We start from the raw sequence: 24977 nt of genomic DNA, 5'->3' as shown, positions 1-24977 counted from the left end.
GCTGTGAGGACGGGGCGTGAGTCGTGCTTGGGTAGCTCATATGGTAGAGTGCTTGCCTGCGAAAGGCAAAGGTCCCGAGTTTGAGTCTCGGTCCATCACACAGTTTTAATCTGGCACGAAGTTTCAAATACCATGTGCTCAATGTATATTTCAGCCTATTATTTGGGTTATAACTCCACCTCCCCTTACCCTGTCTATGAACAAATTTCAGCAAGTGATGTTGTTTACAAAGGTGATTCACATACATTGAACCTGTGAATGAAATATTTTCTGATCAATGATGTCCTGAATATAATCAAAATGGGGTTATAAGTCAAGACAATGCAGGTATTGAAAGATGTAGTCACAATCTGTCCAAATGAATAATTAGCCTTATTCACTTATTGAACAAAGTAACAGACAAGAATATATGAATCTGAACAGAAAAAGCCCGACTTTTTCTTTTGAGTTATCGCTATTTTCATTTCAAGTGTTCAGACAAGGAGAAATTATGTGTTCTGTGTCACTTTTCATTATATATGCCATGTATCTCAACATTTATAAATATCAAAATTTCTCAAACAATTAATTATAATTTCATCCAATAACATCTCCCATGTTTTCACTATCCACTCTTCATTGAGCAGAGTATAACTTATTTTACGTTTCAATCCTCTTTCACAATCCAGTATTCTTCAAGGGTTTCATACAATGCAGACATAAGACGGACTTTCAAAACCCACAATCACCAGCTGTTACTGTAGAAGATCTGCTCCATAGTTTGTGAATAAACTTATGAACAAGGTCACTGGCCATCAGATCAAAATAGTGATATTAGGTATTTATTTTAACCTCCTATGTATGGTTTCTTTTTTCCCAAATATAACAACTTGAGGTAAATCTGTGTAAAGTCCAATCCATTCACTGATACTGATGTACTACTCAACATGTTCTTTTTCTTTTGTCCATCAAATGTGTACCATCCAATTTCCCCACACTCCTTGCATGATACTTTTGACAGTTACACATTACTGGTTTTACCATACATGAGTACAGTAATGATAACATGGTTTATTACTAGAAAAGAAGTCCTAAAAACAAATGAAATTTAAACAGAACATAGTAAGATCATTGGTATATTATTTAGCGTGCAGTAAGACAACTTTTACATTGATCATGCATTTTAAAAGAGGAAGTAAAATGTGCTTTTCTTCTGAGAGGATGTAAATTCTACTTACTTTGTGACAGCAACAGCAATATCATAGACAGGCAATCTCCTTTCTCGGAACAGGTACTTGCCCATATCTGTGAGAGCAGCTGCAGAGTCAATGGCATCACGACCCACACGGTTTCTCTCCAGGTATGGTGTTGCATCACGGCCCTGTGATAACAAAACATGGTAGGGTACTTTTCTGTGCAAATAGGGAGCATAAAATCTTTCTGCCATAATAAACTGAGACTCTGGCAAGTACCTCCACTGCCGGTTTGGGATACAGATCTGAAGACTGTCGCACCCATTTACTTACTTCTTCTTCTTCCTTTTCTTCTTCAATATTAGATGGGTTTACAATGATATTATTGTGAGTTTGATGCATTTCTTTTTAGTTTGAAGATCTGTGAATTTTATTATCCGTTATTTATTAACAAATGTGTAATCTGTGAGAGCCACTAACAACAGTGCACTCACAGCACTAAGAAGGGGTCTTCTAAAAATTGCTGAGCTCATAAGTTTTATTTTTCATTAGTTTGCTTCATATGAAAAACCTGAAGTGTGTATGAATATTATTAAAATTATTTCAACAGGATATCTTTACATCTATATTAGACCAATTATTTGCTATTTTTAATGTAAATTTTTAATTTTTTAGAGTATTACATTGTAAAATATTATTGTTATATAGTCAGACATGAAATGCTAGTGAATATATGTGGGATATTCATATAATATACTCATCATAATGTGAAAAGAAATAATGAATATTATAAATGAAGAACATTGAATTAGTCTTCTTAACAGTCCCAGAACTTTCACAACGTATTTCTTTAAGAAAATAAATGAAGAACTGTCCTCACTTACCCTAGATATAATAATTCCAGCAATGCTGATTCGTATCTTTGGTCCCTTCAGTAATTTGTATCGTAAATCTACTCCATTCCAGAAAGAAACGAAATATCTCTTAATCTGCACATTATCGCCACCATGTAACCTGTGAAATAATTGGTTTTCGAAAAATGTATTTATAATCAATGCAAATTAGGACTACAAGCTAGGGCAAGAGCAAATATGCAGTAGCCTATCTATAGTTATGGCAATTCACATAATGATTATTTTAAAAATCATATGCCCACTGAAAGTCAAAAACAATTTTAGCTGAAAGATCTAAAAGAAGAAAAATGCGATTTTGAACAAAGTGACTTACTAAAATGTTTCACTAGTATTAAAAATAATTTACTGTACTCACTGTGGGTACAAATACTATAAATAAACATCTTATACACAGAACAAAACAGTTTCTGATTTGTGAAAGCTGCACTTTCTTTTGTTATATTGTGCAACAGCTGTTTCTGCTACTGCTTCCCGCTCGAGTCGCGTAGGGGAAGAGCGTAGGGGAGAGTACACTGTAAAACGTGGTCTTGGTTTGAAGAATGGTCTTGTTTGTGCAATTTTTAAAAGCAGTTATGTTGTGCATGTTTTGTTCAAATTGTTTATGTCTATTGAGAATGTAAGTTCATCCAATGCTGGTGTGGGATTACAAAGACCTCCAACAAAATTTTCAGCAATTAAGGAATGAGTGACAGCATAAATATGGCTGTACTTTTCTTAAAAGTCAACTATTTCTCAGAGATTCCAAAAATGAAACAACAGATGAAAACATTCACAAATGCACAATATGGTATTGGACAGTCAGTGCTCAAACACACTCATATATGAAATAGATGACAGCATAAGGATTTTGTTTAAAGAAAGGGAAGAGGGAAAAGGCCTTGATCCCCTTACTGTTTTGATGCAGCCCACCACTATTTACACTCCTCTACCAATATTTTAATCACCAAGTAGCACTGATGCTCCTCAATTGTTTGTTTATATATTCCACAAATACGTCTTGCCTACAGTTTCTTCTATTAACACAAAAGTTATAACCTGATGTTTTATCACTTGCTATCATGTTAGGTTTTTGCCCAAATATTCCTTTCCTCCCTGAACCTATGAAGAACTTCCACATTTCTTATCTTATGAGTTCACTTACTCATCAGCACCCTTTTATTACACTACAACTCGGTTCTCAAGAAGACAGAATGGTTGGCCAGTACTTAACTTCAGTTGGTGAAATTCCAGTACTGCTTTCCTCTCCAAGGAAGGAAATGATAATTCCGAAAGTTACGGAATGTTTTTTCTATTTTTAAATGTGTTTAAAAGCAGTATGAAATTTAATCTCCTAAGGGTAAGTCCTCGTGAGCCATTCCATCACCTTCTAATGTTACAGTTTTCTTGGGATTATCCATCTCATTGTGATATACCTTGATCTATTTTCCCCCACACAAGTGAATCACGGACTGTGGCAAAACCAAAGGTATATTATCACAAAAGAGTGCATTTGATTTTACATTTAAGAATGCAGTATGAGAAATCTATGCACAAGTTGCATTTGTTGAAAGCTAATTAAAAACAAATGTGCGACTGAGTTCCTTAACAAAGCTTGGGTCATTCTGAAAGCTAATCCAAATGATATTGTGCACCAGTTTGTTGCTTTGTGTGCTTTTCCTTGCCGATTGCCTTGAAAAGGTTAAAACAATAGCCAGAAAATACTGTACTAGTCTTCTGGGCTAACTGGATGAAAAATACCCGAGAAAGAGCATAGTGGATTTCATCAGAACCACAAAGCTGCTATTTCAATGGGAGAACTGGGGGAGATACAGTAAAAGTTGGTGGCAAATTCATACTGGTCATCAGATTTGGTACCACGAGTCTCTACTATTCCCAATTTCAATGAAATTGGTAGCTGGATAAACTTTTTAATCAGATGAAGAGGTTATTCAAGTTGTAGATTAGTGTTATAAAACTTCTCATAATAGCACTTCAGAGAGGGAATCTATGCAGTGAAGAAAGTGCATTGGCCTAAAACGAAACCATGTTGAAAAAAAGTTTCAATTTTTGCCTAAAAAACATAGTCCTTCACTATTAAGCTAAACCCCTTCCAGCTTGTTCTTTTATGAAAGAGGTTTTAGACAAGTATTACTACATATGTCTTCAGTCATTAGCTGATTATGATAGGATAAATACAGCCCTGTCAGCAGTACAAGAATTAAAATCCAACTAGAATCGCTGGTTGAGAACTATGAATTATTTATGAATAAAAGAGATGACTCACCGAAAGGCAGAAGCCACTCTTTCCAGGAAAGAGCTGGCAGTTGACTGAGCACAATGTAGGGAGACAGGCATGTGCATGTGAGTGATGGGGTGTGTGTCTGTGTACATGTTTTCCCTGCAAGCTTGAAAAATGAAGTTCATTGTGAAAGCTAGCAAAGCTCTGTACCTCTTGTTGGTGTACCTATCAAAGTTGCAGCGCTTCTGCCTTTCAGCGAATCATCTCTTTTATCCATAAGTAATTCGCAACTAGAAGCACTGACGCGACTGGCAGACTCATATTCTTCTTGCACAAGATATTTCAGAAGTAAAAGGCAGTTAAGTCAGAAAGAAAGAGCAGACCTGTGACATCCTCTGGGGTTACGGTGTCACTGGATGTTAGTATGGAAGGGCATGCAATTATCACATTGCTCTCCTGGCCATTAGTATCAACTTTCCCAAACTGTAACTACTACCTCTTCTTTAAACAGATCTTAATTTGGTTCAGCAACAAAGAAAAAACAGATTCAAAACTGAACCCAATTGTTCACTGTCATAAACTGTTAGGTTGATTGATAAGCTACTGAGATGCTTTGTAGTACGAAAACACAAATGAAACAGAAGGGGCTCTGAAAACTTGATTCAGCCATCACATGACACTATAGAGTTTGAGTTAAGAACTAAATACTTGAAACTCACCTGTACCCATCATAGTCTACAATGACTAGAATCTCTGGGTAGATCACATAAGGAGCTTCCCTCTTGCTGACCGATCGTGTCGTCCGCCTATGGTATCGTTTTGCCAGTCGATCGGGCTCCATAAATGCTGCAACAAATTGGAGAAAAAGTTTTTAAATCGTGGAGCTTCTGTAATGTGTTGATGGATTAAATGTAAATACCTGTGCAAGTCTTAATAAGTTAAATGTCATAGTTTGAGTGAAAGTAAATGAATTATACTAAACTCTCACTAATTCGGCTATTATTGAAAGTGTCTTAAAATTAGCATAGACATATAGGGATTAAACCTTATGAAAACCAGAGACACATTCATTTTCACAGAAGACTTTGTCTTGGGTGTGTACACATATAGTAGTAACACACACTATGAAACATGTCCCAAATTTTTAGTTTTGATATGATGATACACAATGGCAGTATGCTTCATCAGACATCTGCTTTACGAGCATTACGTTGGTACTGTGTGTTTCTGATTGTTGCATAATGTATTCCAGGAAGATATCTGCAGCTTCAGCACTAGCAGTGAGAGATATCTTCATGTTCTCTCCTCCTGTGTCCTCTTCTTCATCACTTTCATCATAACTTTCCTGTATGCTTTTGATTATCTCTTTGTGTCATAAAGTTTGGTCATAAATTGCTCATCCAACACTGAACTCTGCAGCAATGGCTTGATGTCAAGAACCTCAATTCAACTTATGTATATGTAGATGTAAAATTCAACATACCTCTAATTTCAAGTTACTGCTTGAGATCTAGCATGACATGTTTCCTTTTGGAAGCCATGATACTGAACCGAAGCCACAATTTTGAACATGTGTACATTGTTTAACATTGTAATTAACTAACATCATTGTTACACATTAAAATTCATTATTGCATGTGTCATTTCTGCTTGAGTGAACAGAAGCTGGTTGTTGGCCAGACTACGGAGAGCCCAGACTACAAAGGGCCGGACTAGTGAGAGTTGGGCATCACAGTGCCTTACTTGATGGAAGGTGTAAGCACTTATGCTCTTGTGACATACAAACCAGTTCTCCCAGAAATCTAGGGCATCTACAGATTAACATGAAATCCCAGAAAAACTAACCATTGATATGTCCAAATATATACATTGTGTCTGTATGTGTGGATGGATATGTGTGTGTGTGCGAGTGTATACCTGTTTTTTTTTCCCCCCTAAGGTAAGTCTTTCCGCTCCCGGGATTGGAATGACTCCTTACCCTCACCCTTAAAACCCACTTCCTTCCGTCTTTCCCTCTCCTTCCCTCTTTCCTGATGAGGCAACAGTTTGTTGCGAAAGCTTGAATTTTGTGTGTATGTTTGTGTTTCTATCGACCTGCCAGCGCTTTCGTTCGGTAAGTCACCTCATCTTTGTTTTTATATATAATTTTTCCCACGTGGAATGTTTCCCTCTATTATACAAATATATACATATATTTTTGACTGACTGAACTGTGAGTTTTTTGCGAAACATTGTATATCGCATAAACTAAATGAAACACTTTTTGCCTTGTTCCACATACTTAAAGAAGGATCAGGGATACAGTATGGATCCAATGGCAAAAAAGGTTAGAATTCACTGAAGATGGCTGGTATAAATTCATCACTTAACACAATCACATGAGACATTTCATGAGAGCTGAGTGACATCAAGTGATATGAGAAAGTTCACTTCGTAAATAAGAAGTACCAGTAGGCCCACATCAGGACTGCTATGTAGAGTAATGTCAAGATACTTGTTGTAAAACCAACCCAACTCCTTCCAGCACCATGAAGCTAGTGTGACACAAAACTCTGACAGCTGAACTATGATACAGTAGTAGCTTTGTCTCTGAAACAGTTGACTGTTCACCCGTTTTCTTGCCCTGCTACTTCAGGGTCTAGTAGCAAACTCAGCCAGGAGGTGAAAAATCCAAGATGTGTATAATAGAGAAGCAGCACTAACTAAACTGATTTAACTAATAGAGTTATTTCCAACTACAAAGGGGTTTTGTTCTCATTGTTTTTGAGATCCACTGCTGCCTGGGACCAAAAAAATTAAAGCAAATGAAGAAAACAAAAAAGCTGAGGGCAAAAGAGCAAGAACTGCCAGAATTTTAGTTGCTGTCCATTTCTTTCTACATACTTTTGATCTTTTCATGTTTGTTTATCTGGTGTAAACAACAACAATCTGCTCCAGTTTCGTTAGTGTCTGTAGATGACAATGGCCATATCCAGAACATAATCCAAAAGCTGACATTTTTAACATTCTTTTTCACTGTCTGTCTATGACTCAATGCCTCCTCTATGTGGTGAGTAGCAATCTATCCTTTCCAAACTGTTGTTACTATATAAATTCTTTGCAGATGAAGAACTAAGTTATATAAAAATGAACTAATAAATATGTAAAATGTTTCATAAATCAGTTAGACCATTGTTTATTCAATACTCTGAATTTAAATTTCAAGAGATGAAACTGGCAACATGGAAAAAGACAAAAGACAAAATTTTAACAAATTCTGAGTGTTTGATGCATGAGTGTCATGAATGAAACATGAGCAAGCCTTGTTCTCTACAAGTCTATCACCACCAGCACATGTAGTATCATAGCGGTCCCATGTTCAATCATAGGATTCTTTTCTGCCACTTAACATTTCATTCGCCTCCAGCAATGCTTGTTAATGAGAAAAATGCTAACCAACTTGTACCATACATCTGAGTTCACATTAAACCATACGTCCTTCTATTACTGACTGGGCAAGTCAGTTAAAATGTCAGAGGAAAGCAATGGTATACCACCTCCAGCAGCACTATACTTAGTAAATGATTGAGGTATTCAAACCAGTCTTTGACCTGACGACAGCTTTACTTCTACTCATCACAGGAAGAAGCTCATATCTACATCTCAATGTCATAAGTGGTGCAATATCATTGATAGCTAATTCATTGATTCTTCTACCGTAGACATACATCCTATTGGCTCACACTGTTTGCAATTCCTGCAGAATTTGTTCCCATTGCACTTGGAAAGCTTCATTTTGTGAAGCTTCATTTTGTGATTAAGTCTGGAATGTATTGCAACAGAAAACTTGCACATTCCTTACCTTTAATTGGATAGTAGGCCTACCTCACCTAAACCTATCATTGATATTGGATTTTCTCCGCCAAGCAATTGTTTGTGTGATGTTTAAGGGTGTATTCTACAGGCAGTTTGTGTAAGCAAGCAAAAAATGTTTCTCCAGTTATGAAATATTGTTCTATTTCAAAACTATGAATCGTAGTTGTTTTAAAGTAACAGAAAGTGCTTTTATTTAACAGCAGAAGTAAATGATAGAAGACGCGCGGTCTCAGGCGCCGTGCTACGGTTCGCGCGACCCCTCCCCGTCGGATGTTCCAGTCCTCCCTCGGGCATGGGTGTGTGTGTGGTTGTTAGTTTAAGTTAGATTATGTAGCGCGTAAGCCTAGGGACCGATGACCTCAGCAGTTTGGTCCCATAGTCCTGACAACAAATATCAATTTTCAGTCTCAAATGAAGGAACATACTCATTTTCATAACATTAAATACCGATAGTTATTTTTAAAGCACATATGTTATACAACAAAATTTATATTTCTTTTCTTTAGTGTTGTTCAGTATGTCGACACTGTACGCTGAAGCTTATTCACTGTGATGCTGTATTTCAAAATTGTAGTAATACACTAACGACGATGGGAACAGTCCGGTTTTGAGGAAGCTATTCCGCAATACTACTTTTTTTTACAATCTTATAAGTTTTAATTATGAATCTGATTTTGTTCTCCCAGTTTTCTAATCAATTCCAGCTAATATAAGATTCATTGTTAAATTCACTTTCTGAGGTTTCCACTGTATGCATTTTACAACTTGCGATAAAACTTGGACGTACCCTACCGACAAAAGGGGCTGATAGTCTAATATACAGATTTTGCAAAACGCTTAGGTTTTTGTTTATTTGCTTTGCTTCTCTGTGTGCAATTTACTATTTTTGTTCCACAACTTGCATGGTATTATACATGCAATGCACTGTAAAAAAAAAAAAAAAAAAAAAAAAAAGTGGTGCAATTAATTAGGATAAACCTTATCTTTGACACCAAAATAATTTCATTGGGATAATAATAGATATGTGACTATGCTATTAACTAATTTTGTTTCATCGCCTCCGTGCAGTTGAGTCCGCTCTTAATGTATCTAGCAACAAATTTACTGATAATGTTGAAAGAAATCTATCAGGTATAAAAGGATAAGCGTTATTTGCAAGAGGAAACGACATGCTGCTCGGAACTATTGTAAAACGGTGAGCATCACTACCACAAGAATCGTTCTTTTTAGTGTTAGCACAATACGTACATATTTTTGCACCAGGCTATGAGCGGCGGATATTTTTGTGTTGTGAATTTCTTGAAAATATTTACCTTGGCACTGGCAACATAAATATCAGCTCAGCGAAATGCGTTTCTTAAACTGACCATTCAATAATTTCATCAACAATGAAAAGGGTCAGAAGATGTATCTGTATCACAGGTGGCTACACATTAGTATACACGCCAACAGCATTCTTGACCAGCACCCTTTAGCATGTGTAGGATAAATTTGCGCAAGTATCAGGAGTATACACTTTTGATATTTGATCGAATTTCGACTACGCTAGCATTGAAGCGTATGCATGCTTGAACATGTGTACAGGGACTACCGATGTTTGTGCAAGAATTCTTTAGTTCTGAGGTAGTATCCGAAAGTGAGTACCGTAACGTGTTTCCGTAACCACCGCGACTGATTCAGAAATATCATCCGCGAATTGTTGGAGGATCTTATTCGTAGCCTACCTCTGAAAGGCATCCTAGTTTATGTGATGTAACAAGTAATACATATCACGACAAAAGAAAGAAACGTACTTCTTGTTAACTGCAAAGTGTTTGGTTGTGCAGCAACCAGAAAAACAGTGATAAAAAAGTTAAAGCGAACGAATTACAGAAGGGTATTCATAACTTCTTCCTGTCGCGAGAAATCGCAGTGTTCCGGTTAGTCTTTCACGTTGTGCATAGCCTCCTTCGTGACTGTATCCTGTTTTCCAAAGGCGTAAACAGGTGACAGAAGGTTCAAATACACTTCATTCATCCTGAGATAACTATGCCAATCACGAGCATATATCTTCAGTTCATTGAATGAGTTAGTTCGGATTTCGTTTCTTTAACCACTCTTTCCTCATCATACCAATTATCCTCTTTTCTTTATTTAGTAACACAGGCAAAAAGGCTGCCAAAGATAGCGCATCGTTGTCTGAGAACGAGACGGGAATAAAATGACATGGACAAAAATTTGTAGAAAGAACCCATGTACTGATGGTCGTTCTCGTTGAGATTTTCACATCATTCAGAAATTCTACTCAAGAATAATAGCACTTATGTACTAACAATTTCCGTAGCTTTTGTTTCATTTGCCTATTGATGCTGTGATTCGTTTCTTTTTTAAAATATTGTAAATTCTCATGCCCTTGTATTCTGGGGTTTGTGCACATGGCTTTAATCCATGGCCAGCATGAATTTCCCCTTCTTCCTAGCGCTGTACTAATATTTAAAATCGTTGTCTATGAATAAGTTATGTTTGTTGCCAACAGAAATAATCAGCTATAAATGTACAAAAAGAGGGCACTTAATATTTTTAAATTTCTTAACAGTCAGGGACTGTATGCTTTTGGTTTTGCATTACACATATTTCTAACAACTGAATTGTAAATTTAATATTCTAATCGTTTTGCTTTTGTTATCCCAAAAAATAATGCCATACCTTATAATTAACTCAAAATAGCTATGGTAAACTATTTTTCTTGTCTCCATGCTAGCTGAATATGATATAATCGTCATTGAAAAAGTCACATTGTTTAATTTATTTGCTGAGTACCACACTTTGTGTGTGAAGACCATGATAAATTATAGTCTAGATGCATTCCTAAAAACTGAACACAGCCTGCTTCTTTCAGTTCTTAGTTTCAATGATTAATGTGGGTTTCATTTGTCTTAGAGTTTTTGGGTTTAAACTACAGTAAATGTGTCTTTCCAATATTCAAGTTCAGTCCATGTAGGTGGAACCAGTTTTCTAAACTGTCTAAGAGATTTGTGATAGTTGAGGGAATTTGTTCCAAACCATTGCTTTCGACAAGGGCAGAAGTAGCATCAGCAAATAAAACCGAGTTTAAATTTATGCTGAAGAGCAAGTCATTTATACAAAACAGAAATAAAATTGGAGCCAGAATGGAATGTTGTGGAAGGCCTTGTTAAGTAAACATGCATCCAGAGAGAAAATTTCCCATGATTGATGATATAACTACCCTTTGTTTTCTGTTTGTGAAATATGACCTAAACCCCTATAAAGCTCAATCCTCAATTCCATATCATTCCATTTTATATGGGAGCAAGTGATTTTTTACACAATCAAATGCTTTTGTGAGGTGCAGAATAATTCTGCAACTTTTCCCTATTTGTCTAATGTGCTTTTGCTTTTTTGAAAGCTATATAAATTATCTGAAGTTATGTCTGCTCTTTCTATATTTTTTTAAAAATTTGCATTACCACCACTTTTTCAAATATTTTTGAAAATTTGGAAGAATAGAGATTGGGCAGTAGTTCCCCACATCTTCTCTTCAGTCTGTTTTAGACAAAGGTACTCCCTCTGCATACTTTAAGGGATCTGGGAAGTGACCTTCTTCAAGTGATTTATTAATTATTGAGCAAAAGGGGTGAGTTATTATCCTGACAGCTGTTTTAACTGCTTTGGTAGGTACACCATCTCACCTTGCAAAATTTTTGTTTTTCGGTTGTAATATAGTTTTCTCTACATCTTTGGCTGAAATTTTCTGGAATTCGTTAAAGTATTCATCTGCCTTCTGACCTAAATGTACTTTTTCTGTATTAGAATCTGCACCTACATCTAATTTCACTACATTTATAAAAAATTATTGAATGATTCTAACATTTGAGCAGGATTTGTTACACTTTCATTTCCCATCTTAATTTTGGAAATATCTTTGCTGTCAGTTGTAATTCACAGTTATGATTTTACAACAGACCATGCTGCCTTTGGTTTTTATCTATTGGTCAAGATGTAATAGTTAATAACCATTTCTTTTGCTTTTTCACTACCCTTTTAAATACAGTTTTATACTGTTTGACATTATTAATGAAAATAGGGTCTTTGCTGTATTTCAGTTCCTTATGTAGTTGCCTTTTTCTCTCACTAGATATTTTTATTTTAGCTGTGATCCAGTTTAGCGTATTTGACATTTTTGTGTGGTGTACTCTAAGTGGAAATATATAATTAAATACACGTAAATTTTTTTCTAAAAATATGTTAAAATTCACAGGTATTGGAATATAATTTTCAACTTACCACTTCACATCTTCTAATTTAGAGCAGGACAGTTGTAAAGTTTCAACAGTAAAATGTCTTTTGCTAAAATTTTTTGTAGTGTTTGGTTCATTTGCACTAGTTATTTCAATAAATAGAGCAGAATGGTCTGAAAGCCCTAAGTGTACACATATCTTCCTTGCATCATCAAATTATAATTAGTTAAAATATTATCAATGCAGGTTCCTGTATTTTCATTTTCTCTTGTGGCTTTCATGAAGGTTGCCAGTCACTGGTATCATATGATAAATTTATATTGAAATTAGCAGTTATTCAAACCCTTCTCTTTTTCTCATTGCTAACTTTCTGCAAAATATCCATCAACTTTGGCAAAAATAATTTTGTTGCCTCTACACCTGGGATTCTGTATATTGATACAATAACGAACATATACATCAAAGTATACCAGTCAGCGACCTACATATCTCTAGCACTCCGATCAAAATGCGTAACTTACGATCCTTCTCTATGTGGATGGGAGTCACAGAGCATTCTCGCATTCTTAGGATAAAATTAGAGACCGAAAGATCTCACATTGTCTTTGACCAACGCTCCATGCAGCTGACCAGAAGTAGACTGCTACATTCCATGTTTCGTGTAGGAACAGTGTGAACCGAGGTTGTAACTGCTGTCGCGCACCCATCCAAGAGCACAAGATGTCTCCAGATGCGCGAATGTCGAGGAGGTTAGCACCCCTTATCGCTGTACAGTAGATATGAAACTGTGATGATGCAACAGACGGTTAAGAACAAGAAACGGGTGGTTTTTGTGCATGATGGAGCTCCAGACGGACGGTATTTGCTGCGTTTTACATAAATCAACTGCGCTAGCAATTCTAAAGTATTTTTCTTGTGTCTTGGGTCAGTACCAAGAAGGTATTGGTAAGAGTGAACATAAACACATGCACTACTAAGGCTACAATGTTCTGCACTTAAAACACACTATAATGTTAGATCGTTGCGGTTTCCGACCTATTAGTCGTATGGAATGCAATGCTGTTACTATCCCAATGTAAGAAATATATTCCCAGCGTATTACATACATCCTCCTTGCAGGTTTCTCTACGATAAACTATGGTGATAAACTGTAAAAATGAAAAACTATTTCCTTAAAACATCGATTCCTTGTGATACATGTAAAATACAGCTTTCCAGAGGTGCATAGCCCCTATTCACATCCGATCACGGTTCAGAGATTATGCTATGCTTGCATCAGTCCTATATCAAAAGACCGTTAGTAACGGGCAATGCCTCTTACAAAGAAAGGGACAAACGCGTAGCAGCGGTGTTTGACATGTGAAATTACACGTTAGTCCTCCACTAACTCAGAAACACGACATTGTCAAGAAGATGATTGTAGTACCTCAAAAACACCTATCGCTAACTTAGAATCACCGTAGTTATGAAACTGAAGACTCGTTTTTATGCCCAAGATGCGGCAGGGGAATGGTGCACGTCGCATAAATCTTCGTTCGTCTAGAGGACTGCGTCGAAACAGGATGGAAGTCCTCTGATGACAGAGAGGTTTGCTGTTAAAAAATGGTTCTGAGCACTATGGGACTTAACATCTGAGGTCATCAGTCCCCTAGAACTTAGAACTAATTAAACCTGACTAACCTCTGGACATCACACACATCCATGCCCGAGGCAGGATTCGAACCTGCGACCGTAGCAGTCGCGCAGTTCCGGACTGAGCGCCTAGAACCGCGAGACCACCGCGGCCGGCGGTTTGCTGTTAACGATCGCGAGTAGACACTAGACAGTGCTCTGCGTCACGCACAGAACACGCGGTTGTAAGCGAGTCGAAAGCAGGTTGTGCCATACAACTGGTGCATCCCGACAGAGGAACGGAAAAATATGGTCAAAAGACATGCAGCAACATGTCCCTCTCTCTCTAGAATGCATCATCAGTCTACCATTGGGTCATTCCACACCAAGTGGTCTAAAACTGAAAAAAGTTCCCACCATCATGGTCTCCAATTTTCGTCAAATTTTAACTGTAGCTTTAGTCAAGTGTTGAAGTAAGTTTCCCAAGATTTCAGGCCTCTAGCTGCAATAGCTGCTGATCTAGACCCCCTTGTCTGAAGTGTACTTAGTCCGTGTGCATGCAACATAAAAAAAATGTCATATTTGGAGTCTAATAAAATCGAAACTAATTCATAAGAATGGTTAGTAAGATGCGACCCTGTACAGTTTTTTTTGCTGATTCCAACGAAATTATGTATAACATTACTCATGCAAACCCCGGTCAAATAACTCGACTCAAAGTATACTTCAAAATTTGTCGTGACACAACGCGACAAATTTTGACCAATATTAAGACTGCAATGATTTCCTTGCAGTTGAAGATATGGACTTGAACTTTTGGCCAAGCTTCATGCTTGTGCTAGACATAATGCAGCCGGATTTGCAATGATCCAGGCCATATGGTCGCCCTGCAGTATCTCTTCAAATTAGGCAGTGTCAGCACAAACGGTAAAATTTACCAAAGTTTCAAGCCAATTACTAAAAAATAGTTGGCCTGAATCTGCTTGTGAATAGTATCACCTAAAAGAGAAACTCTTGCTCTACAAGACTGACATTTGTTTTTTTTTGCAACGCGACCATTAAGTACTCATTAACTCACATCAAAGTTGTTATATTTTGTATGCGCGATGCACTAATTTTTCTTCATTTCTAGGAATTTGAATCTTAATAGTCGCTTAGAATTACTGATATAATTGGATATTTCATTCGTGTTTTATTCAGTGATTGGCCAGTGAGAGATGTCAGAAGTTAATGAAGAAGAAGAATCGTTGGCCCCCTGTTCAATTGGAAAAGATGCTGCTGCATCGAAGTGCCATGTTATCTTCTATGCTAAGAAGACTGGATTCAAAGCGTTTAGTGATTTCACAGAATGTGACCAGAAATTGCTTGTTTCGCGTTCAGAAGCCAAACTTGACGAAAATTCCATCATTTGCTTCCACCATGAAGCCCTCTTCCTACATGAATATCAAGCGATGCAAAAGAAATGTTGCAATCCATTCAAGAAGAGGAATCACAATGTAAAAGCTGGACTTAGACTGCTTGATAATGAAACAGCTGCCAAACTTTGCCTGTTAAAGAAAAAAGAAGTGATTGATATAAAACCTGGTCAGAAGCTTTGCCCTCGCTGCATGTCGGCACTGAACCAAAAGCTAGAAGATTCATCATCACTATCAACCCAATCTGAACAAGATTTCACAACGGATGAAACTGAACCAGCCATCAACAAAAGTTTATCATTTATTGGTGCTTCACCATTGAAAAGAAGACAACTAAGTAAAAGAGATAAGCAAAGCTATGCAAAAAGAAAGATCTTGGATGCACAAAGTTTAATTGGGAATCAAATTGCTGCTGCTGTAGGAATCAATTACGATGAACAGCCAAGTTCAAGTAAAAGTCGCCCATGCAATAATTGTGCAGATCTTGATAATCTTATAGAAGAGTTGAAAGAAAAATGTAAAGTGTCAAATCGTAGGACAAAAGTTCAAATATTGACCTTGGTTCCAAGAAGCTGGACAATTAAAGATACGACAACAGCATTTAATGTATCAGAAAGAATGGTAAAGCAAGCGAGAAAACTGAAGAATGAGCAAGGTGTTCTAGCTTTTCCAGCAAATCGGCAAGGAAGGAAGCTTTCAGATGAAGTTGTTCAGAAAGTACATGACTTTTTTCAAGATGACGAATTCAGCAGACTTTGTCCAGGGAAGAAAGACTGTGTGCCTGTGAGAATTTCAGGAACAAAGGTGTACAAGCAAAAGCGGTTGTTGCTTTGCAATTTGAAGGAAATGTACGTGTCTTATCAGAAGCAAAATGGACCAGAAATTGGCTTCTCAAAGTTTTGCGAGCTTAGACCAAAATGGTGTGTTACAGTTGGCTCTGCTGGAATGCACTCAGTTTGTGTCTGTACAATACACCAAAATGTCAAGCTTATGCTCACTGGTGCATCAATCAATGAAGACTACAAGGAAATTCTTAGCAAAGCTGTTTGCAGCTTGGAAAACAAGGATTGTATGCTTCATCGTTGTGAAAACTGCCCTGGTCCAGAAGGTGTAGAAGCAGTTATTGCAACATATTTTGAAGATAATGACCCTGAAGAACTGATTGAGTACAAACAATGGATTCATACCGACAGGGATACTTTAGAAACAAAGCAGCTTTCAACAGAAGAGTATGTTGAAGATATTGCAGCAAAAATTTGGAACCTGTCTTGTCATCACTACATTGCCAAGCATCAAAGCCAGCACCTGAAAGCTCTCAAAACTGATTTGAAAGAAGGCGAATTCATAATACTAATGGATTTTGCTGAAAACTATTCATTTATTGTTCAAGATGCAGTGCAAGGCTTTCACTGGGAAAACAGTCAAGCAACAGTTCATCCATTTGTAGTCTACTACTGTGAAAACGAAGAGGTGCAATGTGTGAATCTTTGTGTTATTAGTGACTGCCTTCGACACGATACGATTACTGTCCATGTTTACATTGGAAAAGTAATCAATTACCTGAAGATGCAATTTTCCAAAATAAGCCACATCCACTACTTCAGTGATGGTTCAGCTGCACAATATAAGAATTTCAAGAATTTTCTCAACTTATGCTATCACAAAGAAGATTTTGAAATAACAGCAGAATGGAATTTCTTTGGAACAAGCCATGGAAAGTCGCCTTGTGATGGCATTGGAGGCACAACAAAACGGTTGGCAGCAAGAGCAAGTTTGCAACGTCCATATGAAAACCAGATTCTAACACCCAAAGATCTTTTCAACTTCTGCAATGATAATATCAATGGAATCAAATTCTTTTTCATCAGCAAAGAGGAAGTTGAAGAAGAAAAAGCTTCTCAAGAAGAAAGATTCCTGCAAGGGCACACTCTAGCTGGCACAAGAGAAAACCACCATTTTTTGCCCATTGATATGACGACAATTAAGGTCAGTAGAGTTTCTAATGATGCGACATCTTTTTTGGCCAAAATTAGTGCTGCTGAAGTAGTAGTTCAAGTCATGGATCTTCAGCCTGGGCAGTATGTTGCTTGCATTTATGAAAAGAAATGGTGGATTGGAAACATCGTTGAAATCTCAGTCGAACAGAAAGATGCTTTCATAAGCTTTATGCATCCTCATGGTCCTGCAAGTTCATTTTATTGGCCCTTAAGACGTGATACTTGCTGGATTCCAGAACAACTTATCATTGGTGTTATTCCAGCTCCATCAGTGACATCATCTGGTCGGCAATACAGTTTTCCTGAAAGCATTCTCTTGCAAATCAACGATGCTTCCAGAATGATGAAGTAACTGAGGAAGACAGGCTTGGGAACCTGCATAAAGAAACCCACAATCAGGCTTGGGATCCTGTGGTAAAGACACCCTGTAATCAGGCTTGGGAACCTGCAGTAAAGATACCCACCCGTGGCTGTTACTGCATGGCTATCGGGCGTGGCCCCTATGGCGATGGGGATGCTGGTTTTATTGTGATAACCAGTAATGGCTCAGCCATCATGGACCAACGCAGGGCACTGCGCACACAAAATATAAGATACTTTGACCTGAGTAAATAAGCACTTAATGGAAGCGTTGCAAAAGAAAAATATATCCATCTCGTAGAGCAAGAGTTTCTCTTTCAGATGATACTATTCACAATTAAATCCAGGCTGACTATTTTGTAGTAATGGGCTTTGAACTTTGGTAAATAAAGCCATTTGCGCTGACACTGCCAAATTTGAAGAGATTTTGCAAGGCGACTATAAAGCCTGGGTAGTTGGAAATCCAGCTGTATTATGTCCAGCACAAAGATAAGACTTGGTAAAAAGTTCAAGTCCATATCTTTATCTGCAAGGAAATTATTGCAGTCTGAATATTGGTCAAAATTTGTCGCATTAAGTCACGACAGAATTAGGGGTACACTTTGAGTCGACTTGTTTGACCGGATTTTGCATCAGTAATCTTATAATTAATTTCGTTTGAATCAGCACAAAAAACTGTACAGGGTCTCATCTTACTAACCATTCTTATGAATTGGTTTCAATTTTATGAGACCCCAAAAATGGCATTTTGTCTGATGTCGCGCGCATGCGAACTTACTACCCTTCAGACAAGGGGGTGTAGATCAGCAAGTATTGCAGCTAGAGGCTTGAAATCTTGAGAAACTTAATTTAGCACTTGACTAGTGCTACAGATAAAATTTGAAGAAAATTGGAGACATGATGGTGGGAAGGTTTAGACCACTTGGCATGGAATGACCCCATTAAATCCTACCTCGTTACAGCTCCATCTCACCCTATGACTCCATCCACTCTCTGCCATCCTTTAACGCATATGCAAGTAAGTTTAGAGGCAGATGGTTCTCTTTTTTCCAGAAAAGCATCGAAGACAGCAGTCAACTCGCGCGTCTCACTATTACCTCAATGGGCATACATTAGAATGCTGCCTCGATGAAAAATAAAAGATGCTTCCATCTCGCCGTTTTCCCGCATTTCTCTTACTGTCGTAGACTCGGTCGCATGTACAAGAACTGTTCTGCACCAATCAGAAGACATGCAAATACTCCCCCAATTTCCCCGCATTTCGGTGTATTTTCACTTAACTTATTTTCCGTAATTTTATTGATTTTATGTGCTTCTATCCATGCGATCACGACGTCACTTATCGTTGTAAATGTAGTACAGCTGCCAACACCTAGCTCAAACGCACTCTTTTTTTCTGGTCGGGAGGCATACTATAGCACTGTATTCGAATGCAACCAGTCACCTCCAACCGCATATTCTACAGTTGCAGCACGTTTACTCTGTTTTCTGCATGTCTGTATCTGTGCATGGGCCGTGAATGGCTCCCAGGTCCCACAGTTGACCCGAGTAAGCGTTTGCGTGTGAATCCGCCGAGCGCTATATCTGGAGTGATGGGATGCCGATCCACAATATACCACGTCCGGAACAGGATTTTAAGGTGGATCCGTCGCGCATTATATGGGATGCGTATCCACAAGACGTCACATGCGGAACTGGGCTCGAAGGTGGATCAATCACGCTTCACGTCAGGAGATGTGTTCTATATTCGAAGTTGGATCCACCAGCGGAAACGTCATGGGAGCCTCCTGCGGCACATGAACGGATACAGACGAAAGAAAAACAGAGCAAACGTGCTGCAATTAGGCCCGATCTTTGTGATTAATTACGTATTAAGGATCGATATTTGCGTCAGTTTCGAGTGGTATTGCGAAAGTATTTCCCAGCAGGGTAACACCAGTTGTATGGTAGCGTCAGTTTTTGAGTTGTATTGGGATTTTAAGGGGATACGGAATCACCTATCCCTGCAATGTTAATATATGCCTACTATAGGGAACATTTTCTCACAAACTACTGGAGACAGAGAGGTAAATATTTTACTGTATGTGCATTCATATGTTACAACAATACTGAAACAACAGTTTATTGTCAAAGTATTTTCTTACAGAGATATTGTACATTTATTTTTAAGTAAATTTTTTCCATCGCTTTTTACTAGACTATCACCCCTAAGTCTTTTGTAAATCAAGTAATTAAAAAATCGTTGTTTCAGTATGTAATAGGGACCTATGTCACTACGTCATAAAAATTTCAGACTTCTAGGTTGACCAGTACCTGAGATAATGTTCCTAGATGAAGTAAAAAGTAAACTTACGGGAAACGGAGAAAGAAGATTAAAACATTCCTGATCCGTAGCTAATACCCCCTTCACAGTCTTCATAATCATCTTCAAGTCTTCTTTTGGCACCCCTCTGCACCTGTCTTGCTTTTTTCACTAATGTCTTGATTATATTATCAGCATGCCTTAGTCTGTGCTGATCTAAAAAGAACATAGCACGTACCGTACGGGAACCAACACACATACCCAACTTTTGAAGGACCTGGCATTTAGTTATATTTCCAAGATTGAAGGTTGCCACAGCATCATACACACCAAAATGTAGTGTATTAATTCCGACAAACACTGTTTTTGGGAGACGATGCCATATCACACTATTCAAGCACTCGTTGGGGTTCTGCGTTTTTCCGTGAAGACATTTCATCAGAAGACTTCTGTCAGCCAGATCTCTGAAAATGGGCTTTATTTCTGCCATGATGGCTGATGGTAGACTGTGGTGGTGAATGTATTTCTCTCCTGTTGTTAGTCCCCTATTGTATTTACACCAGCTGTTTTCACCTTTGGGGCACAAACCATGTTGTGGATGCTCATCCGTGGATGCGGTGTGGAAATATAAAGCCCATATAGCTCTCCTCATTTCTTCAAGATTGCCTGTATTTTGCCTGATTGCAAGGCCATAGCAGTTCTGAATGTGGTCTATTATGGAATCAGTCAATCTTCCTCTGCCATCCAAGGTTTTCCCATCATCTAGTTTTTTCCCTTTCATAACTGATTTTAACCTTCTCAGCCTGGCACCCATTCTCTTCTGCACATGTCCTATACATTCAAGTTTGCTTATATTTACACTGTTCCCATATGGTTTGCTTTCCAAAACTTCTTTGAATGCTTTAGAGTCACCATCTCCCAGATATTTGAGATAGCGAACATTATACCACTGTGAAGAGCGATGAAAAATTTTCTTCACCCCAGCAACCTCCATGCCACCACTACTACCATAATAATTAGCAATACAGTCATCACTGTGTTCATTTTTCAGCCTGCCTGTGCACCTACAGTATTTAGACATTATTGCAACATCAATAACCTTGCCAGTATCAACACTAGTTGCTGTTACAACACCATTGTTGGAGGTGTGGCCCCTTTTCTGCCACGTGCCATCAAACGCCACTGTGAGGTCACGACTGCCGTCATTTTCTTCCACTGCTTCTTCCACAGCAACCTGCATTGACTTCTGTGCTACATCTTCAACTGCAGATCCTAGTACATAATTGTAAGCTTCAAACTTTGAAGGTGCACTTGGAAGATTTAGATCACCACATAGCATATCACCAGCTGCTTTGCCCTTACCAATTGCTCGCAATCCATAAACTAACCTAATATTTACACTATAAAGTTCAGTTTTCTTGTATCCATTATTTACAGTTACTGAAACCGAACTTGGAAACTTACAGCTGTATTTACAAACACTGCATATTAAATTAAACTGGGCAGCCAGGCCAACATGGGATTCTACTTTCAGAGAAACGTTTCCATGACATTTTTTGCAGCACAAACTGTTTTCAAGAGCTTCACACAATATATTCGTATCAATGAGTTCAAAAACTTCATTCCCTCTATCAAGTAAATTATATTTCTCTTCCAAATCTCTTAGTTTTTTTATGAGAAGCACTGTTTTCATTTGGTGTAAGTTCGTTCGGCAAATCAGTAATAAGTGGATTCACATTTTCCAACAGTGATGATGATGAACTGCTTTGCTTTGCTAATGAATCATTATTTCTTTTCTTTTGCCAGTTCACACGCTTTTTAAATACTTTTGCTTTAGCTCTAGGCATTTTCACTGCGAAAAATGAAGCACTAAATACGAAATAACTCAACAACAACTACTTTCTTATATCACACTGTTTACAAAACAGTCCCGCCACAAAGTCAAAGAGTAACTTGAGGAAACCAGAGAGAAACATTTTCGGGCAACTAGTGTATAAATAGTCGCTGGAAACCGGGATATTTGAATTCATGTCACTTTAAAGGTACTGCCAAAAAGTTCATGGTCAGCCACGAGAGACGTGTATAACTAAAGCGCAATACCCAATCTCACAAATATATAAAAATAAAATAGTTATAATTGTAGTAGAGCTATGTATGATACGTCATTTTAAAGAGGAAACATGGCAGAATATAATACGCCAATAAAAAAAATTCGATTTTTTAACCCAAAATCCGATTCCGTATCCCCTTAAGCCGTGTTGTGTAGCGCTATGCGTGTGGTTTTGTAATTAGACCCGATCTTTGTAATTAATTACGTAATTACGATCGATCTCTGCGTCAGTGTCGCGGCCAAAGTAAATAAAGTACACTAACCTAACCTTCCTCTCCCGCATCTGGACAGTTTCCATGTGTTAGGGGGTGCACTTGGGCTTCCCATCCAGAAGAATCAGGGTTCGAGTCCCAAAAAGGGCAAGGCCATTTTTTCATTTCCCGTCAATTCCAAGCGCCTCTGGTGGTTTAATTGTGTGGGGGGGTACACTTGAGCTTTGTACCCAGGTGGACCAGGGTTCAAGTCCCGGAAAGGATACCGCCAATTTTAATTTCCCCCCAATTCCCAGGTGGGGTGGGATGTCAGCACAGCCCTGGGACAAAGAAATCCCCACCAAATAGGGTAGGTTGAGGGGAGGGAGGTGGTGGAGGGGGGAGGGGGAGCAGGGACTGGGACACACGTGTAGCTGAGAAAACACGTGACATCATTTGAGAGCGGGGGTGGGCATGGTCAGGGGCGGGAGTGGGTGGTGCTGGGCGGGGGCAGGGATGCTTAATTGATTTTTTTATTAATTTCATATCAATTTGATATCAAATGTGAGCTACAAACCCCACTACCCTACTACTCACGCTCCACACCATTACAGAGCCTCCACCAGCTTGAACAATCCCCTGCTGACGTGCAGGGTCCACTGGATTCATCAGGTTGTCTCCACACCCGTGACTCCATACGCTAGATACAATTTGAAAAGAGACTCGTCCGACCAGGCAACGTGTTTCCAGTCATCAACAATCCAATGTCGGTGTTGACGGGCCCAGGCGAGGCGTAAAGCTTTGTGTCGTGCAGTCATCAAAGGTACACGAGTGGGCCTTCGGCTCCGAAAGCCCATATAGAAGGTGTGTCATTGAATGATTCGCACGCTGACACTTGTTGATAGCCCAGCATTGAAATCGGCAGCAATTTGCGGAAGGGTTTCACTTGTGTCACGTTCAACGATTCTGTACAGTCGTTGTCGGTTGCGTTCTTGCAGGATCTTTTTCCGGCCGCAGCGATGTCGGAGTTTTGATGTTTTACCGGATTCCTGATATTCACGTTACACTCGTGGAATGGTTGTACGGAAAAATCTCCACTTTATCTCTATCTCGGAGGATCTGTGTCCCATCGCTCGTGCGCAGACTATAGCACCACGTTCAAAAACACTTAAGTGTTGATAATCCGCCATTGTAGCAGCGATGAGCAATCTAACAGCTGCGCCAGACACTTGTCTTATACAGGGTGTTACAAAAAGATATGGCCAAACTTTCAGGAAACATTCCTCACACACAAATAAAGAAAAGATGTTATGTGGACATGTGTCCGGAAACGCTTAATTTCCATCTTAGAGCTCATTTTAGTTTCGTCAGTATGTACTGTACTTCCTCGATTCACCACCAGTTGGCCCAATTGAAGGAAGGTAATGTTGACTTCGGTGCTTGTGTTGACATGCGACTCATTGCTCTACAGTACTAGCATCAAGCGCATCAGTACGTAGCATCAACAGGTTAGTGTTCATCACGAATGTGGTTTTGCAGTCAGTGCAAATGCGGAGTTGGCAGATGCCCATTTGATGTATGGATTAGCACGGGGCAATAGCCGTGGCGCGATACGTTTGTATCGAGACAGATTTCCATAACGTAGGTGTCCCGACAGGAAGACGTTCGAAGCAATTGATCGGCGTCTTAGGGAGCACGGAATATTCCAGCCTACGACTCGCGACTGGGGAAGACCTAGAACGACGAGGACACCTGCAATGGTCGAGGCAATTCTTCGTGCAGTCGACGATAACCCTAATGTCAGCGTCAGAGAAGTTGCTGCTGTACAAGGTAACGTTGGCCACGTCACTGTATGGAGAGTGCTACGGGAGAACCAATTGTTTCCGTACCACGTACAGCGTGTGCAGGCACTGTCAGCAGCTGATTGGCCTCCACGGGTACACTTCTGCGAATGGTTCATCCAACAATGTGTCAATCCTCATTTCAGTGCAAATGTTCTCTTTATGGATGAGGCTTCATTCCAACGTGATCAAATTCTAAATTTTCACGATCAACATGTGTGGGCTGACGAGAATCCGCACGCAATTGTGCAATCACGTCATCAACACAGATTTTCTGTGAACGTTTGGGCAGGCATTGTTGGTGATGTCTTGATTGGGCCCCATGTTCTTCCACCTACGCTCAATGGAGCACGTTATCATGGTTTGATACGGGATACTCTACCTGTGCTGCTACAACTTGTGCCTTTACAAGTACGACACAACATGTGGTTCATGCACGTTGGAGCTCCTGCACATTTCAGTCGAAGTGTTCGTACGCTTCTCAACAACAGATTCGGTGACCGATGGATTGGTAGAGACGGACCAATTCCATGGCCTCCATGCTCTCCTGACCTCAACCCTCTTGACTTTCATTTATGGGGGCATTTGAAAGCTCTTGTCTACGCAACCCCGGTACCAAATGTAGCGACTCTTCGTGCTCGTATTGTGGACGGCTGTGATACAACACACCATTCTCCAGGGCTGCATCAGCACATCAGGGATTCCATGCGATGGAGGGTGGATGCATGTATCCACGGTAACGGAGGACACTTT

General features: G+C 38.9%; 1 protein-coding gene across 3 annotated transcripts in view; it reads right to left on the bottom strand.

The window, feature by feature from the left end:
- The window catches only part of LOC126416096 (A disintegrin and metalloproteinase with thrombospondin motifs 1), a 498682-nt gene that overhangs the window by 61140 nt on the left and 412565 nt on the right, over nucleotides 1-24977 (bottom strand). For all 3 annotated transcript variants that reach the window (XM_050083591.1, XM_050083593.1, XM_050083594.1), the window contains exons 7-9: nucleotides 5024-5150; nucleotides 2057-2186; nucleotides 1218-1360 (exon numbers count right to left, since the gene is read on the bottom strand). In XM_050083591.1, the coding sequence (XP_049939548.1) occupies nucleotides 1218-1360; nucleotides 2057-2186; nucleotides 5024-5150 (400 nt within the window). The remainder of the gene's footprint in view (nucleotides 1-1217; nucleotides 1361-2056; nucleotides 2187-5023; nucleotides 5151-24977) is intronic.

The sequence above is a fragment of the Schistocerca serialis genome, chromosome 8, assembly GCF_023864345.2.
Source record: "Schistocerca serialis cubense isolate TAMUIC-IGC-003099 chromosome 8, iqSchSeri2.2, whole genome shotgun sequence".
Lineage (NCBI taxonomy): Eukaryota > Metazoa > Arthropoda > Insecta > Orthoptera > Acrididae > Schistocerca > Schistocerca serialis.
Note: the sequence above shows the minus strand (reverse complement) of the source record. Positions and strands in the feature narration are given on the sequence as shown.